Source organism: Puma concolor, chromosome A3 (genome assembly GCF_028749965.1).
Source record: "Puma concolor isolate L17-30 chromosome A3, mPumCon1.1.hap2, whole genome shotgun sequence".
Lineage (NCBI taxonomy): Eukaryota > Metazoa > Chordata > Mammalia > Carnivora > Felidae > Puma > Puma concolor.
This window is the reverse complement of record NC_141669.1, coordinates 127,881,997-127,900,421: the sequence shown is the minus strand read 5'-3', so window position 1 is coordinate 127,900,421 and position 18,425 is coordinate 127,881,997. Positions and strand designations below refer to the sequence as shown.

The following is an 18,425-nucleotide window of genomic DNA, read 5'->3' as shown; positions in this document are numbered from 1 at the left end:
CCCAGAGCAAGGCCCGGGACTCTGAGTGCTCAGGAAATATTTTTTGGATGAGGGAACCTGGGAACGAGGCTCGGAGATGTGCCGCTGGGTCTGAATCTAGGGTTTGAGGATCCTTCGAGGGCAACTGCTCAAGGTGAAGGAGTCAGAACCAGTTTGTCATTTGCAGAAAGCAAAGGTGGGGGGTGGGGAGGGTTGCTTTTGCATGCTCACCAGTCCTGGGACCCTCCGGCATCCATCCCGGCGCTGGAGCTGGGGTGTGTGCTGAGGTCACTCACATCCGCCTCGGGCCACAGCGGGGACGTCAGGCCCTGTGCAAGGGCTGGCAGAATCCGCCGCTTCTGACCAGTCTCAGGCCACTTGGTACTCGGAAGTTAATCTGTGAGATCAGTGGCAGGACATTTCTGCAGGTGCCCTGGGAAAGACAGCTCTCCCCACCCCCCACCCCCCCCCCCGCCCTCATTGTCCCCTCCTGAAAGGAGCTGTCACAGCCCAGGAGACCTGCCTCTGTCACCTCCTGTCCCAAACTCACACTCCTGAAGGCTCACATTTCTGTGCCCCAGACAGCATTCTAAGCGGCCACGCAGGTGAACATGACACGGGTTGTCTTAGTCCGTTCAGGCTGCAACGGCATCCCAGAGACGAGAAGGTTTAGAAGCAACAGAAATTTATTTCTCACAGTTCTGGGGCTGACAAGTCCAAGGTCGTGGTTCAGGTCAAGCAGATTCAGAGCCTGGTGAAAGCCCGCTTCCTCCTTCACAGGTGACACCTTCTCGTGGCCTCGCATGGCAGAGGGGCAGGGGAGCTCTCTGGGGTCTGTTTTATAAGGACACTAATCCCATTCATGAGGGTCCCACCCTCATGACCTGATGACCTGCAAAGACCCCACCTCCTAATACTATTGGATTGGGATGAGGTTTCAACGTATGAATTTTGGGGAGACACAAGCATTTGTCTACAGCACAGGGACCTTCTAATCCCCATTTTACAGACAAGGAAAGTAAGGCAGAAAGAAGCCTCTCCTCGTCCTGCCCTCTCAGAACAGGACATCGTAGGATGGCTAACCAGGGCCTGTATTCAGCTCACAGAGATGTTTAACCTACACACTGTTTTGAACTTTTTTTTAAGTTTATTTATTTTGGGAGAGAGAGAGCATACAGCACGGGGGGTGGGGGGGAGGGAGAGGGCAGGGAGAGAGAATCCCAAGTAGGCTCTGCACCATCAGCACACGGAACCAGATACGAGGCTCGATCCTACAAACTGTTGAGATCATGACCTGAGTCAAAATCAAGAGTCAGGAGGCGCCTGGGTGGCGCAGTCGGTTAAGCGTCCGACTTCAGCCAGGTCACGATCTTGCGGTCCGTGAGTTCGAGCCCCGCGTCGGGCTCTGGGCTGATGGCTCGGAGCCTGGAGCCTGTTTCCGATTCTGTGTCTCCCTCTCTCTCTGCCCCTCGCCCGTTCATGCTCTGTCTCTCTCTGTCCCAAAAATAAATAAACGTTGAAAAAAAAAATTTAAAAAAAAAAAAATCAAGAGTCAGACGCTTGACTGACTGAGCCACCCAGGTGCCCTTGTTTCAAACATTTTTTAAAGTTAGTTGTCAGATTTTTAAGAATTCTGAGATTTTAGGGGCGCCTGGGTGGCCCAGTCAGTTGAGTGTCCCCCTCTTGATTTCAGCTCAGGTCATGATCTCACGGTTCATGAGTTCAAGCCCCACGTCAGGCTCTGTGCTGACAGCGTGGAGCCCGTTTGGGGTTCTCTCTCTCCCTCCCTCTCTGCCCCTCCCCTCCTCGCTCACTTTCTCTCTCTCTCTCTCTCTCTCTTTGATCAGGGCCCATTATTATCTCCATTTTGTAACCGAGGCACCATGTAACCTGCCCCGGACTAGCAGCTCCTTCAGCTTGGTCACTCGGTACCCTCCGTGCTGAGCTTCCTGGCTGTTTGAAAAGGGATTGAAAGAAGGAACGAATGATGCCCTTCTTTGAGGACACTGATTAAAGCCACTGGCCACTGGATACCAAAAATCTTGACTGGTTGTAGCCTTCAAGGCTCTTTGGTTGTGTTTCTGCTTTAGGAGAGAGCACCTGCGGCGGGGTGGCTTAAAGCAACAATGGAATAATTTGTAACCGTTCTGTGAGTTGTCAGGGTTCTCCTGCTCCCTGTGGTATCAGCTAAAAGGTCCAAAATGGGTCCACTCTGATGACCTTCAGCGAGTGCTGGTCACACGGGGGAGTTACCTCCTCCCCCACGTGGCCTCTTACCGCGCTCGCTCACCTATGGTGGTCGGTCTCACGGTCTTCTGACTCCTAGGAGCCCAACAATGAAAGCTACCAGGCTTTCTAAGGCTTTAGCTTAGGAAGCTATAGGGACCCCCAAGGAGCTGCTGGAAGAGGGGTTCCAATGGGACAAATACACCCCTGTTTATCCCTTGTGCCCTTGACATTCCATTTGAGAGTCAAAAGCCCGATGAGAGAGTCTGATGGGCCAACTTTGGTCACATGATCACCACTCAGTCACATGGCGAGAGAGAGGGCGACACATCTTGTCAGGCGAGAGAAATTCATCAAAAGGAAATTGGGTTTCTAGTGTCGAGAGTAGTGGACCAGTGGCCGGACAAAGTTAGAAACCACTGCTCAGCCCCTGAATAAGTGACTCCCCCAGGATGAGCAGTTAACATTTTTGAGTGAATGGATGGATAGATGGGTGGGTGAATGAATGAATGAATGAATGAAGGCATTTTTTTAAAAAATCTGCTAGAAGTAGAACGCCCAAACCTGTGTGGCATCTCTTCCGGGTCAGGGGCCCCATAACTCAGGCACTGCTGGGGGTCTGAGAGACCTCTTCACGGGGCACAATTGGCTCCCAGAATTCTAACCCAGCATCCTGACCCCAAAGATGGGGATAATTGGAGCTGACCTGTCCTGCAAAAGTCTCTGGACTCCCGTCTCTAAATTTAGTGAGCTATTTGGTAAAAGTTGCTTCAGACTCCTCCTCCTGCCTGTGAGTGCAGGCTTCTCAAATAGTTGTAAGTGCCAGGCTGTTTCCAAGGTGAGCTAATGAGAAGCTCATCTGTTAATAGCAGGGGCATGATGGGCGAAGACAGTGCACGGGGCTGTGGAATGGGTGGAAAGGGAAGAAGTAATTAGATTATGAATACCAGGCCACCAGAACAGACTTTTATCCCTTTATGTTCTGCTCAAAGGAAACTATATACAGTCTCTGGAACCATAAATACGTGTCCTGGGGGGGTGAACCGTGCTGGGAAAGAGTGGGGTTGAAAAAAAAATAGAAGGGGGCCTGGGATCCGCAGTCCTGGCCCAGGCAGTCTACACTGAGAACCAGCCCACAATTAGGCGTGAATAATGACTCTGTTCAGGTCCAACTTTATTGCTTTTGGCCAAAGGCCTTTTGCAGAAATAACTTTGTAACTTGCTGCCAGGGAAGCTTTCATCCACAGCTAAGACAAAAGAACAAAGGACAGAGGTGGGTATTTCTGTGTCTGATTCCCCATTTCCCCTGAACACCTAGCAAGAACAACAGGTGTGGCCTACCTGGAAGGTGTGGGCTGGCAGAAGGTGATGTCCAGTCTCCTCTGTGGCAGGCTGCCACTCCTGTTCCTGTCATTCTCTCTTTATTCTGTTTATTCTTCAAACCAGCCAAACTCGTCCTACCACTGGGCCTTTGCACCTGCTTTTTCCTTCGGTTGTAAAGCATTTTGCCTATAACTGGCTTCTCCCCACCTTCAGGTCTCAGCTCAAACATCACTCCTTCCTAGAGGCTTCCCCTGATTTACTGTCTATCCTGTCTCCCCAACAGTTTTCTTCAAAGCTCTTCAGACGACCTGAAATTTATCTTCACGTACTATCTGTCTCCCCCATCAGGATGTCAGCTCCTTGCGGGTGGAGGCCTGGCCTGTTCCATGTTTATGGCTGTTTGCCAGCATCCCATATAACACCAGGCACATAGTAGGTGCTCAGAAAAGATCGCATAGCTTTGAAGGGTTGCAAATAGGCCTCCAGCCACACTCTAGTGGAACTTCCTTTCCTCATTCGGTGTTTCAAATGTATTGAATGCTTTCACTTTGGAAACAAAGTCTCCAGTGCGGGCCAGTCCCCACCCTCTAACCCATTCTCCCAAGTCCAGAGCATGTCACTCAATTCTCGGGCCTAGCCCCTGCAGGCATTTGAGTTTGAGGCCCTGCTGTAGACAGAGGCTACTGCAGAATTAGCCAGACAACATCCAGGCTTCTCCTGAGCCAAGGCCATGGGCCAGCCCGCTGGGCTCTGGCCGACCCAGGCCCACTGAGTGGATGAAGGCATCCAGCGGGCAGGACCCAGTGGTCCTCACTTTAGGGCCATGTGTTAGGGGTCATTCCGTAAGTGGCATCAGATTTCACTGTGTTCTCTTCTGAGCCTTCTGAGTCATCGGGGAGGGAGCCCCCATTACTCCTCCTTTGTGGCCTTCAAGGAGGCCTGTAAGAAAAAGGTCAGTGCCCTCGGCAAGCAAGGATCCAAGTGCAGCGTCACGCGTTTGTTTCTTGATGTTGCTCTCCATTTATGGCCGGGGTTCTCCCCTGGGAGCAATTTTGCCACCAGCCCCCTCGCCCCTGGGACATGTGACAGTGTCCAGAGACATTTTTGATGTCCACAACTGGGGTTGGGTGCTAGTCACGTCTCACAGGTGGAGGCCGGGGAGGCTGCTAAACACCCTGCAGTGCACAGCCCTCCCCCACCCCCACCCCCACCCCCGGCAGACGATGGCCCGGCCCCAAAACATCAGAAGTGCCAGGTTAAGAGTCTGGTTTAGTGCAGGTGATGCTCATTCCCCAGAGAAAGACAAGCCTCCTTTGCAGACAAATTTGCTAAAATAGCAAAGGGAACAAACTGAAGAAGAATCTCGCAGAAATGAGAGCACAGGTGACCAGTCGAACTTCTGAGACCCTCCCCTCAAGAGCAGCTACGCCAGGTAGAGGTCGGTCCTGTCGCCCCTTTCAGAGCAGAACGGACCGTGTGCCTCACGCCAGGGCCCCTGCCCTGGAAGCGGCCGTCTCTCCAGAACCTTCCTGGGAGCCGCCTGTAGAAATGCACCCGTTGATTCTGGGCCAGGCGGAGCGGCTGCGTTGCCTCGGCCGAGTTCCTAAGGGCTGGCGGCCGGTCCGCAGCCCTCTCCTCTGTCCTGACATTGTCAGCCCTCCCTCCCAAACCTGGTCCCCAGCCGTCCCCCCACCGCCCCGGTCTGGAGCCCCCCAGTTGAAGTCGCCTCTCCCGCTGCCGGACAAGCAGCCAGCCGCCGGCGGCCTCCCCTCCCGCACTCTTCTGTGTGCACGGTGGCCCTGGGCTCAGAGGGCCGAGGGGCCAAGGCTCAGGATCGTCACTTCTGACGTCAGCAGGAGGGAAGTGAGGGCAATTAGGGCCAGTTCCCCGAAACCAGGTCCTGCACTTCGCTCTGGGTTTCTGGGTCTGTTGGCTGCCTTCCTCCTTGAAAGCGAGGAGGGGGAAGGGTTCTTTGGAAGCGGGAGTAAATGTTTTCTGGGCCAAGATCATGGGAAGCTCCGTTCTCCGTGGCTTTCCACGTCTAGCGCAAGCTTTTCTCTCGGCCCGTCGTCCCCTCAGAGCTGCTGGACCTGACCCCACCGAGTTAACGGAGCCTTTCGGGTCGTACAGGATGGAGGAGTGGGGTCAGGGAGCCCCCCGGGTGACCCAGGGCCTCCTGAGGCCCAGGGATCTCCGAGGCTGGCGTGGGCACAAACTCCAGTGCCTGCCAGACGCAGACGCAGAATCGGAGTCCGTTCAAGTTCCACTTCCTAGAAAGGCTGATGTGTGCCGGGCAGAGGCCCACATGGCCCCCACGCTGTGGCGCCCAGGCCCCCCGTGACTTGGCAGGCCCCGCCGTGTTTCCAGGACAGCCGCGGGACAGCCTGCGTGCTCGTCCACGCTGTGACCTTGGCGCTCCTCCAGGGAGAGGGGGCAGGGGGTCCCCGTCCCCTCCTTTTGAACCCGGCCAGACTTGGGACCCGCCCGTGACCGATAGAGTGAGGCAGGAGTGACACTGGGGACAGCAGAAAAGACGGAGTTGGGTCGGAGACACGGAGGTCATTCCCTGCCCGTTGCTGGGACAGCCGCCTTCCGAGCCGGAAGCAGACTCCACCCTGAGGCCACCCTGGTGGGAGGGAGCCTGGGCCTCGAGGAGGAGCCTCCCTGAGGTCCTGGCCAACTGCCGGTAGCGGGTCTTCGGTGACCCCGGCTACAGCCGCACACATTCTAAAGCAGAGGCCAGCGTTCTGTGCTGTGTCCCGTTTGAGCCCCCCGGGCGCAAAAAACAAACAAACAAAAAGGACTTTATTCTCCTGCTAAGGTTGAAGGTAAATTGTTACACAGAAGTAGTTGCTGGAGCACCTGGCGTGTGCCAGCCTGCCCTCCATTTGTTCGTTGATTCACTCATTCGTTCGTTCACTCATTCATTCATTCCTTCACTCATTCGTTCGTTCACTCATTCCTTCACTCATTTGTTCATTCACTTATTTGTTCACTCATTCACTCAGCCCTTCACTCATTAGTTCATTCACTCATTCATTCCTTCACTCATTCGTTCATTCACTCATTCATTCCTTCACTCATTCATTCACTCATTCGTTCACTCACTCATTCCTTCACTCCTTCACTCATTCGTTCATTCACTCATTCCTTCACTCATTTGTTCATTCCTTCACTCATTCGCTCATTTGTTCACTCATTCACTCAGCCCTTCACTCATTCATTCCTTCACTCATTCGTTCATTCCCTCATTTTTCCACTCATTCCCTCATTTGTTCACTCATTCACTAGTTCATTCACTCGTTTGTTCTCTCATTGATTCATTCACTCATTCATTCACTCAGTCGTTCACTCATTCATTTGTTCGTTCATTCACTCATTCATTGATCATTTCACTCATTCCTTCACTCGGTCGTTCACTCATTCATTCATTCCCTCGTTCATTCATTCACTTATTCACTCATTCATTCACTCATTCATTGATTTGTTCATTTCACTCGGTCATTCACTCTTTCATTCACTCATTCATTCACTCACTCTTTCATTCATTCACTTATTCATTCATTCACTCGTTCATTCACTCTTTCATTCATTCATTCGTTCATCAGTATCCAGAATCTCACATCTAGCCCCCTCACCACCCTTGTCCTGGTCCAAGCATGGTCCAGGGCAGCTGTCTCACTGGCCTTCCTGTGTCTACCCTCATTCCCTGCAGTCTGTTCTGTTAAAGCCTGCCCTGTTAAAACCTACATCCAATCTCAGTACTCCCAGGCTGGAACCTTCCAGGTCCTCCTCTCCCAATGAGCCTTCCCCTCACTCAACTCCGCCCCAGCCATACTTGCCCACTTTACCTTCCTTAGACTCCCAGGTACACACCTCCCCCAGGACATCTGTACCTGTTCTTCCCTATGCCTGGAACACCGTTCCCCTAAGATGTCTGCAAGGCACATTCCTTCACCTCCTACAGGACTCTGCTCTGTTGACTCCCCTCTCTAAAGATGTAACCTTCCTCCCCCCCCCCACCGTCACTTCTGACCTCCCTCTCCTGCCTCCGCTCCTGAGGACTCATCGCCTCATGCCTGTGATCTCTTTTGGTGCCTGATTCATGCAAGATCGTTCATTTCTCGATCACCGGCATGTAGAACAGGGCCTGTGCGTAGTAGGTGCTCAGTAAATATTTGTTGGCTAACCGGAAGAATGGGCACGCGGGGCGGGGGGGGGGGCAGGGGCTGGGGCTGTGGATTTGGAAAACAGACAGCCCTACCCCTGTGGAGCTTCCAGTGGAAAAACAACCCCCACAAATAAAGACCGGAACAGAGAGCCCATCAAGAATCACGTGTTGTGACGAGTGTTCCGAGGAAACAAACCTTGGATGCGCCTGCTTCCAGGAGGGAGGCCAGGGAAGGCCCTCTCCCCACCTGTCAGACTCCACCCATCCCAGACTCCAGGGCCGTGCCCAGGGAACAGTCTATTTTGCTTGGCAGGTGAGGAAACGAAGACCGGATCAGGACCAGAGTTCCTGACTCCCACACCCACGTTCCTTCTCTTTGCCACACCACCTTGTTCTTATCAGTTGACAGAGAAGGATGAGGGCAGTTTGCCGACGCTAAGACCGAGTTGGGCTCAGGCCCCGGCCAAGGGCCAGCAAGCCACGTTGTCAGGTTTCTACACAGAGGCAGAAGGCGGCTGGGAGGCCACCTGAGTCAGCGCTCCGCCTCCGGCTTGTTCTACCATGCGGGCTCCTTCGGTCGCAAGTGACAGAGAAGGCAACTTGGAGTGACCCAAGAAACAAAGAGAATTTGATTCACATCCCTGGGGAGTCAACGTGTGAGAAAGCTCACCTAAGAAGAAAGAAAGAAAACAGCTGAAACCAGCCAAAGGAGAAAAAGGAATCTATTGGTGCCTGAAACCAAGTACCCAGAGGAAAATCTTCCTCCTTCGGGCTTAGCTGGATCCGGGTCTCAAATGTTCTCAAAACGCAACTATGTGCCCTTGCTCCGCTCGGTTTCCTTCTGTCTCTTGGCTTCATTCCAACCTCTGCGTGAGGCTCGATGGTGTGAGTCTTCCTTACTCTCGTGGTGGAATGACATAGAACCAGTTAGCCTGTTGGAAAGAGTCCACATCTCTTCCTAGTGAGGCCAGAGCGCCTGGATTACTCTAATTGGCCAACCACCCAGGCAGAGGGATTGGAGGCTCTGATGGGCGCAGGTCTGGATCACACGGTCCACTCCGCAGCTGGGGTCTGATTTGAACCTTATTGATGGACCGAGGATCCCCAAATGAAAACTGCTGCTGTTACAGAGAGGAAGTTGGCCCGGGGTGCCCGGGTGGCTCAGTTGGTCAGGCATCCCACTCTTGATTTCGGCTCAGGGCGTGACCTCGCAGTTCGTGAGTTCGAACCCCGAGATGGGCTCTGTGCTGACAGCTAAGAGCCTGCTTGGGGTTCTCTCTCTTTCCCTCTCTCTCTGCCCCTCCTCTGCTTGTTCGTCTGTTCTCTCTCTCTCTTTCTCTCTCAAAAATAAATAAACCAACATTCAAAAAAAAAGTTGGCCCAAACCCAACAAAAAAATGCTAGCTAACACATATTCGGGACTTACTGTATGCAGTTCTATTCTACGGGCTTCATTGGCATGAGGCCATTTTGTCCTCACAACTCTGTTAAGTGCTGTCATTGACCCCACTTGACATTTGAAGACACTGAGGCCCCAAGAGTTAAGTCACTTGCCCAACTAGTCCAGAGTGCAGCCAAGATTTGAACCCCAGCAGTCTGGCTCCAGACCCTAGCTCCACCCCTTCTGTATCCATTTCCTGCCACATTTTAGCACGTATCTATCTGCGTGGCTTTCTCTACTCTGTCAGCTCCGTGAGATGTGTGTCTGCTTTTGATCTCTGATCATGAAACAAGACTTGCACATAGATGCTCAGATATTTGGGCACGTGAATGACGTGGCCTCTCCAACACCCACTCAAGTTACAGGCAAAACCTTGTGATGTTCCGGGCTTTCCAAGACCTTGAATACATTGTTCCTAAACTGTCTTTGAGCTCTAACTCCACTCCAAGGCCCTGTCCTAAGAGTTCACCGTGGTTTGCCATTCCTTCTAGCCCTGCTTTCTCACACTTCTCACTTCTAGCTGGAGTTTTTCAACTCCGGCTTTGGATGTGTTGACTCCTTAGAAGGTCAGCTCCTCGAGGACAGGGACTTTTTTTTTCCCCCACTGCTTTATCCACCATGCCAGGAACTGTGCCTGGCACATAGTAGGCCTTTGAGGATTTCTTGTTGAATGAATAGTTATGGCGGCAATGGAGTTTTAAGCCCTTTTCTTTCTGCCCTGATTTGCTTTCTAGAGCCTGAGCCCTTGTCTTGAAACCTGATCCTTCCCTCCTCCCTTTGAAAGACTCTTCTCTTGTCCTGCGTCCTGTCCTGTGTGTGCCTCCGTGCCTCCGGCTAGAATTCCAAGAAGAGGCACCGAGAGCCACCAGATGCCCTGGCCCGGGGGGTAGGGAACACACAACCCGGGCCCATAGGTTACAGGAGCTCCTGTCGTTTCTTGGACAGCCCAGAGAGAAGGCTGGGAAAAACCCGCGGCCCAGAAGAAGAGCTACCAGGGGAGTGTCAGGTTTAACAGATGTACTTGTGTCGTCCCCTGTCCAGACAACTTCTGGTCTTGTGAAGTTCGGGACCACACATTTACATTCCCTCCCACTCTGCCTGCCGTTTGCTCAGGCCATTTGCCCTGCCTGATGCACCCTGTCCTCCACCCTCTAATTCAGAAAAACCCTGGGGACCCTTCCGAGCTTCCTTCCCCTTAGGCTTCCTAAACTTGACTCCGTAAGACCTCCTCCAGGCAGCCCTCTGACTGCCCCCTCCCCAGGCCAGCAGGGGTTTTTCCCCTTCTTCCTGTTTGCGCAACGCGCTTAACCTCAGTTTCTTGCCTCATTCCTGGGTTTCCAAGGGAGCCTAGGAGGCCTGAGAGGGCTGGGGGGTCAGGATGTCGGGGTGCGGAGCTCAGCCGTGAGGCCTGCTTGCTTTATCCATCCAGGGCCCCGCAGGAAACAGATTGTGGCCTCCAACAAAGGCGTGAGCAGAATATAAGAAAATGAGTAATACAGAGCCCTGGGACTGGGGACGGTGGGGAGCGTTTGCTGGAACCCGGAGAGGGCCACCCGCCACGGCGGCCCCCAGCAGCGATAGAGGGAAGTGGTCAGTTCCCAGGAGCTGGGCGGGCCACCGCCTGGCAGTGTCCCCCCTTGCCCAAACCCCACCGGGAGCCAGAGAGCACGAATGAACCCCCCAGGGTGGGGCCTGTGAGAAGCACCCCATAAGTTGTATTCTTCTTCGTCACTGTTCCTTGAGGGCGTTTACTGGGTTGGGCCTGGTGCTTCCTGTTGCAAAGGACAGTCCCGACTCACATTAACTGAAGCAACGAAAGTGTGTGAGCTTGAGCCTGTAACTGGCCACAAGGTGCAACTTGGTTCAGCCCGGTGTCACCGGCGTCCCCTCTGAGCCTCCGCTGGCTGGCAGGGCTGGCTTGCTGTCAGCGCCCAGCCCCCCACCTACCCTCTCCCATTGGCCGGGCCTGGGTCACATGTCTGTCTCTGGGCCAGTCACTGGAACTAGAGAGACGGACCGTGCTGGTTGGTTCCACGTGGGTTACATGTTCGGCTCTACATTCAGATGGCACCTAGCTCAGTAAGGGGGTGGCCGTGACCCCCAACCAGAGCTGGAGTACTGTCCAGGAGGGAGAAAATTCTTGGCCGAGCCAGTAAATACCTTGAGTGTTTGCTGTGTGCCAGGCTCTGTTTTAGGAGTTGGGGATACAGACGTGAATAAAGCTGACAAAAATCCATGCCCCTCAGGGAGCTCACATTCTAATGGGGGTAGGGGGGAGAAAAGGACCATCAAGAAAGAAATGAATAAAAGACCAAAGTTTGTCAGAGGTGGGAAGTGCCAGCGGGAAGGGAAGAGATTTATTTCTGACCTACAAAGAAAATGTAAGCAAAAACCAGAAGGAGGTGAGGAAAGGGCCTTGAAGATATCTGGATGATGTCTCCAAGCAGAGGAAACAGCAAGTGCAAAGGCCCTGGGGTGGGGACATGCCTGGCATGTGCAAGAAACAGTACAGAGGGGCGTGTGGCTGAAGGCCGGGTGGACAAGGGGGAGACTGGGAGATGAGGTCAGAGAGGGGATGGACAGACTGTAGGGGCTCGTTGGCCTTTTGGGTAGCTTGGGGTTTTATTCTGCATGAGATGGGAGCCCTTGAAGGCTTTTCAGTAGAGGGAGACGTTCTGTTTCGTTTTAACGGGATCCTCTGGCTACTTGATAGAAGGAGGAGAGGATAGAAACAGGGAGACCAGTGGGAGGCTGTTATAATCCAGGCAGGATTGTCCTGCCATCTGACACTGTGCCTCGCACACAGTAGGGCCCTAAATCCGTATTTGTAAGGTAAATGAGGGGAGACCTAGCGGTCGGGCTGTCTGGACCACGTGGCCCCAGCACACAGGGCATCTCTCCACACCCCGCAGTCCCCTTTCGCCCCTTCTCCCGGTTCTTCCATCCGGTCAGTGCCTTGTTCTGCCTCTGGCCACCTCCTCCTCTCCCACCCCCACAGCTGCCCTGTCATTCCCAGGCCGCTCTCGGCTACTCTTGTTGAATTTGGGGATCCGCACAGGAAGAGTACCATCTGGGTCTTTCTGGACAGGGCCTGGGTGAGATCCAGGGAGGCTTCCCGAAGCTATGGTGCATGGGGCCGGGGGGGGGGGGGTCATCAATCCCCCCCCCCCCCAGGGACTTGTTCCTCTCTGCAGATTAACAGATAAATCTAGAAGCAGGAGTGATGTTGCTGAACACTTGGGACATTAGTCGTTTCTGGAGCTGCCTTTCTGGGCTGGGAAGCCTTTGCCAAGGTCGGCGAGAAGACACAAGACAAAGAGAAGGAGCCAGATGGACGTTGCGGCGAGCTGGTGGGTGTGAGAGGAAGTCTCCGAGGGACGGACAGAACGTCAGTCCGCTGGTGCTATACGGATTCCTGTTCAGCCACGTTGAATTCTTTACCAAGAAGGAAAAAAACGGAGGCAGGTTCCCTTGTGTCATTTTTAATTGATTTCTTCAGCATCCAGAGAGAGGCTGGCACAAAGCCAGGGGAAGTCAGCGCTGGGGGAATTCATCGAAAATCGACCTTCTGATGAAATAATTAGCTCCTGTTACTCTCAAGTCTCTGGGTGCAGAGCTTTGCCTCCCATCCAGAGGGGGAGCATCCTGGCCGGCGGGTTGTAGTTGCCTGGGAACGGGGGGGGGGGGGGGGGGGGAGGGCATGAGAGAGCCAACCTGGGTGCCAGGAACAGAGTCCAGCTGACCCGCGTCTCCCAGCTCCGCCCACCCTCCGACCCGGGGCTCCCCATCCGGGCTGCAGCTCCGAGCTCCATACCTCCCTCCACAGCACAGGCCCAGAGCCCAAAAGACCCTCGGAGGACACCTGGCCACCGCCTGCTGCGTTTTGCAAGTGAGGAAACTGAGGCTGGGAGACTCCCGAACTGGCCCAGCAGTCTGCTTCCGGGAGGTTCTGGTTGAGCAGCCCGGCCAAGCCAGGCTGCGTTTGAGCCCGTGTCTGCCGCTGCTTTGACCACATGACCATGGAAAAGTACTTTTAACTCTCGGTGCCTCACCTTCCTCATCCATCAAACGGGTATAATATCGATGGGCGGAGATGCGGAGGAAACGTGGAACGTGTCGCAGGGGCTGGAGCATCACAGGCTCTCAGCAAGCATTTGCTGTTGTTGTCTCTGATAGGTGACACCTGTGGGGCCTCCCTTGGAAATTCGCTCACTGTCATCTTAGGGCCTGATGTCTGTCTGAAGGAATAGGAGTGTGCGTTTCACAGACAAAGCCGTGGGGCTGGTTGGCACATCAGTTAAAGCGCAAAGCATCCTGGTGTATTTCCAGGGGCGGGTGGGACACAGGCTGATAAACAACATGATTTGGGCACCACCCCACGATTTGGGGTAACTCAGGGGTGGCTTTTCGTCAATCCTCTCCCAGCCTCACGCTCCCCCCCGCCCCCCAGCAGAACGTCTGGCACGTTGCTGATGCCCTTTGACCCCTTCCAACACCTGCTGGTCCCCCTTAAAAAAGAGCGCGTGTGCAGGGGCGGGGAGAGCAGACAGGCCCAGGGCTCAGCTCGGAGCCTTAGGAAGGAACTAGAAGCCGTGAGGCTGCGTTAAGTGTCTGCTTTCTTTCACTTTGTGTGAGTTCATTTGATGGAAAAGGGCTGCTGATTTTCTGTTGACCCTGGGATAGAAAGTCTGCTTTTTCAAAAACATGTATCCGTGTTTTTATTTTTAAATGAGGCCATTTCACAGGGGAAGGGTTGTGCAGATGTAGCAGGAACGGGGGCTCTGGCACTGGAACAGAGGAGGTTGGGAAATGTGCAGGGGGGCGGGGGCGCGCTGAGCCGGCAGGGGAGCAGGGGTGAGGCCGTCTCTGCCGTTTTCTCTCTGGGGAACCTCAGGACGGTGATTAAGCTCAGTTCTCAACTGTAATGTGGGGGCAGCACTAGGGGTTGTTGGGAGCGGGGGAGGTTCTGCAGGCGGAATGCGCCCGTCACAGCCCAGCCACGGCCACAGGGATCATCGTCCGGCGAAGGTGTGTACTTTGTGTGACGTGTTCTGGTTAATTTCGTGCGCCAGGCTGCAGGCTCAGCACACTGTATCAACCCGTTTCGTCCTTCACACCCATTTTATAGATGAGGAAGCCGAGGCACAGAGGTGCTATCTGCCCGGGGTCCCTCAGCAAGTGGCTCCAGCATCCGTGTCGTAACCATCCCGCCGTGTGGCACACGGCAGGTACTCAATACACAGTTGATGCGGTGGCTCCGGCTGTCGAGAGGTCTCGAGACGGGAGCCGATTCTTGCCCTCGGGTCCTGTGAAAGTCCCGGTTCCCAGGTCGGCTCCCCTGAGAACGTGATCCGCATCTCCCCGATCTGCACAGATGGCCTGTCGGAGGCCCCTGGGGCGGGGAGGGGGGGGGAGCACCCCGTGGAACCTGCTCCTGCTCTCAGCCTGCCCTGGGCAGTGACCATCGGAGGCGCCACTTCCAGAGGCAGTTTGGGTTAAGAGGGCAAACAGGGAATCTTGCGACACCCGGAAGGAGCCAGCAAGGGAGGGGAGCCGCGCTACCCACAGCCTGCGGGGGCGAGGGGAGGGAGAGGTGCCCCCAGGACTGGAGGCGAGTGGAACAGTGGCCAGACTAGAGAGACAGAGGCACTGGGACACCGCTGGTGCCAGGGAGGGGGCAGAGGGGAATAGGGGCCTGATTTCCTACCTCCCCCTGCCCAGCAGCCTCCCAGCAGAGGCGAGAACCAGCAGGAAGCAGGAGACGAGGCAGGTGCAGTCTGCAGAGGTCAGAGTGGCTTCCTGGGGCCCAGAGCAGCGTGGAAAATAGATCAAAGGGAGGGAGCAGCCCACCCTGGGACCCTTCCTGGGGGACGGGGGGGGGGGGTCGGTGATGCTTCCGAGCCTCCAGACCGGGGTTACCGCATGGCCCTGCCAAGCCCCACGTCCCTCCCTGTGCAGAACTCAGAAGACCTTGACAAGATCTCCTTTCCTTTAGCCATCTGAATATTTATTTGGCACCTACTATGTACCAGGCTTAGCCTAGGTGCTGGGGACCGAGCTGTGCATAACACAGGCCTCTTTGCTACCCTCGTGGAGCTGACCCTTTAGTGGGGAGAACTGGGCAAATAAGATAATTGCAGGTCGCAGTAGGGACTATGAGAATAAAACAGGTTATAAAACACAGAGGGTGTCTCAGGTGGGGGCACCACGTTAGATAAGGGCAATCAGGGCAGGCCTTTCTGAGGAGGTGATGTTTGTGCCGAGACTTAGCAGAGGAGCGTGAGCCCAGCATAGAAAATCTGGGAGAGGGCTCTTCCAGGCTTGAGGAAGAGTAAGTGCAAAGGCCCTGGGGCAGGAGCAAGCTTGCGTTGTCCAAGCAACAGAAAGAAGCCGGTGGGGCTGGGGAGCGATTGGCAGGACTAAGGAGAGGCAGGCTGGGGCTGGATCACTTGGATCCCCTACGGGCCCTGGCATGGAGTGTGCCTTGTATTCCTTGAGCAGAGAAGCTGAGGGACAGTCCGAGCAGGTGAGGGACAGAACTGGGACGAAGGTGAATGCCCTGCACCGGCACCACGTGGAGTGAGTGTCCCCTCTGTGTTGCGCCCTGAGCCCCTTGCTGGTCTCGGCCTGGGCCAGGCCTGCGGAGGGATAAGACGGGCTTTCCATCCTAGGAAGAGCCTGCTGGCCGTCCTGGAGAGCATGGAGGGTGGGGGCGCCGTGAGGGAAAGTGGGGGGACCTCTTCGAGGGGCGTTGCAGCGGCACATCCCCTTCTGCGGACCGGAGCCCTCGATGGGTTCCCCGAGCTGTGACTTGGGGCCGGCAGTGGCGGGGGAGGGGAGGCTGGCAAGCAGTCCTTCAAGGTCATGCAGCCCACCTCCAGTGAGCTTGGTTTCCTCCTGACAGGTCTGCTCGCTCTCTCGCTCTCGCTCGCTCTCATTTTAAATAAATGAGACCAGAAGTCTATATGTGGAAGGACTTGAAGGCTCATTTCCTCAAGAAGTAGAAAAATGACCACAGAGAGCAAGGAGCAGACCCAGATCAGACCTGCCCGAGCCAAGATTCGCCGTCCCGCCTTCTCTCCCCCCAGTTCGCCGGGGAGCCCGTCCGACCCGGGGTTCAGGGGTGACCGAGGTCGCAGCCGACTGACGGCTCTTCCCCCACGGCTTCTTAGCCCTCAACGTTCTCCTCTGTCGTGTTTATTCTGCCACTTAAAGCCAGTGTGAATGAGTTGCCCAGCTGTGGGGTCTGTCTGCGGGGGGGCCTTCACACCCACCCCCACTGGCTGGGGCTCCCGTAACGCCCTCGTGTCCCCATTCTATCCGTGGGAAAACCAAGGTTCCTTGCTGGCCGGGCAGAGACACCCGGAGGGTGAGCGACGCACGGAGTTGTTCAGTGCCACACCTGCACATCCCTCCCTGGGCCACACGCCGCCCAAGAGCTGGGGTTCCATCCGGCTCACCTCTCCCCACCTCGACCCCCCGGTGCCGGCGGAGAGGGGACGTCCAGAAATATCAGCTCCCCCAGACTGGGCTCCTTCCTTTCCTTTCTCTGGGGCTGATCTGTCTGTCGAGCGGGTCGGATGGTTCTGGGGCCGGCTGGTCATCCGACCTTGGACGTGGGCCGCCACCAGCACATTCAGAGGATCGCTGGTCCAGGGAGGGGGGGAGGGGTCTGTCTGCAGAAGCGGTCAGAGAAGGCTCTCCGGCGAGCGGATTGCGAATCCTCTACTTGTAACTTTCTCCGAGTTAGGTTTTCTCGGCTGTCGCTACCCCTGATCAGAGACGCCCTCGCTGTCCGTGCCAGAAATCATTATGCAAGCCCAGCCGTCAGGCGGCCTTTACGTAAAGACTGACCTGATTCTTCTCCTCCTACTCTAGATCCGTGAGTAGAGCGGGAAGAAGGGAGAAGAAGCAAATCCACAAGACGCGACTTCAGGCCCCTGCGTCCCGCCAGAGGCGACGGGCCAGCGAGGCAGAAGATGGCATCCCCTGGCCTCCTGCTTTGCTTGCTCTCCGCCGCCGTCTTCTCTCTCCTGGGCGGAAGCTCGGCCTTCCTGTCACACCACCGCCTCAAAGGCAGGTTCCAGAGGGACCGCAGGAACATCCGCCCCAACATCATCCTGGTGCTGACAGACGACCAGGACGTCGAGCTCGGTAAGCAGCTGGCCAGCAGGCACCACCTACCCAGGGTCCTGTCCTGGGTCTGAGGCTCCTGACACAGGTCGGCTATGTAGACCTGTGGAGCTCACTTCTTTTTTTTTTTTTTTCCAACGTTTATTTATTTTTGGGACAGAGAGAGACAGAGCATGAACGGGGGAGGGGCAGAGAGAGAGGGAGACACAGAATCGGAAACAGGACTTCTAGTGGATTAAGACCAAGTCACGGCAGGGGGGCGGGGGGGGTTGACCCACACGTGTGCATTTGCAGCTTGGGCCTCAGGGTTAGGGGTCTCCAACTTACCCCTAAGGCAGCTGGATTTCTCCAAAAGTCTTAAGGAGAAGAGATGTATTGACCAGTTCGTGATTTTCCCCCAGCTGCTATTGAGAACCTGCTGTGTGCCAGGCAGTCTCGCAGGGCCTGGCACTTCAGTGATGGGTAAGACAGGCACATTGCATCCACTCTCGTGGAGCGAGGGGGCACGGATAATCACCGCTGCAAGACCGCACATAAAGTAATCTCGAGAAGGGAGAAATGCGCAGGGGAGGGGAATGAGAGCGCTGTGCCGGATGGGGCGGCGGGAGCTGCTGCGGATCAGTAATTAATCCTGGAGGGGCTCCCGGAGGGGGTGATGTTTGAGCTGACACTGACACGAAGAAGGAGCCAGCCAGAGTGTGTGTGTGTATGTGTGTGTGTGTGTACGTGTGTGTGCCCACACGTGCACCTGTGGGCTCTGCCCCTCTAATCTTAACCCGAGCTTTGGGTGGGCTCGGCGTCCCTTGGTGGCATCCAGGGACAGGCAGGGTGGATGCTATTCCTAGTGACCCGACCCTGTTCGCAAAGATGGTGCCTCCAGAGGATGAGCTTGGCCGACTCTGGTCGGGACTCCCTCCCCTGACAGTGCTTTGGCTCCGGGTAAAGCGGGTGAGGACGGGGACCCTCGCCAGGGTTTAGTTCACGTGTACCGACGGCCAGGTGTGACCAGGGCCCCTTGAGCTCACAACCTCAGCGCCTTTATCCCCCACACGAGCACCCCCAGCCGCTCCTTGCCCCACTGCGTAAACCCTCCCGTCTGGTCCACCTGACCTGCGGGCGCTGCGTTTGCACGAGGCCTTTCTCGCCCACCAC

The 18,425-nt window shown here is 55.5% G+C and overlaps 1 protein-coding gene across 3 annotated transcripts in view; it reads left to right on the top strand.

Moving 5' to 3' along the window:
- SULF2 (sulfatase 2) overlaps nucleotides 1–18,425 on the top strand; it is a 120,520-nt gene that overhangs the window by 9,360 nt on the left and 92,735 nt on the right. For 2 of the 3 annotated variants that reach the window (XM_086702424.1, XM_086702425.1), the window contains exon 2: nucleotides 17,019–17,294. In XM_086702424.1, the coding sequence (XP_086558550.1) occupies nucleotides 17,120–17,294 (175 nt within the window). In that variant the 5' untranslated portion in view covers nucleotides 17,019–17,119. Of the gene's footprint in view, nucleotides 1–14,786; nucleotides 14,926–17,018; nucleotides 17,295–18,425 lie in introns of those variants that run through there. The other variant, XM_086702426.1, reaches the window with a different exon arrangement.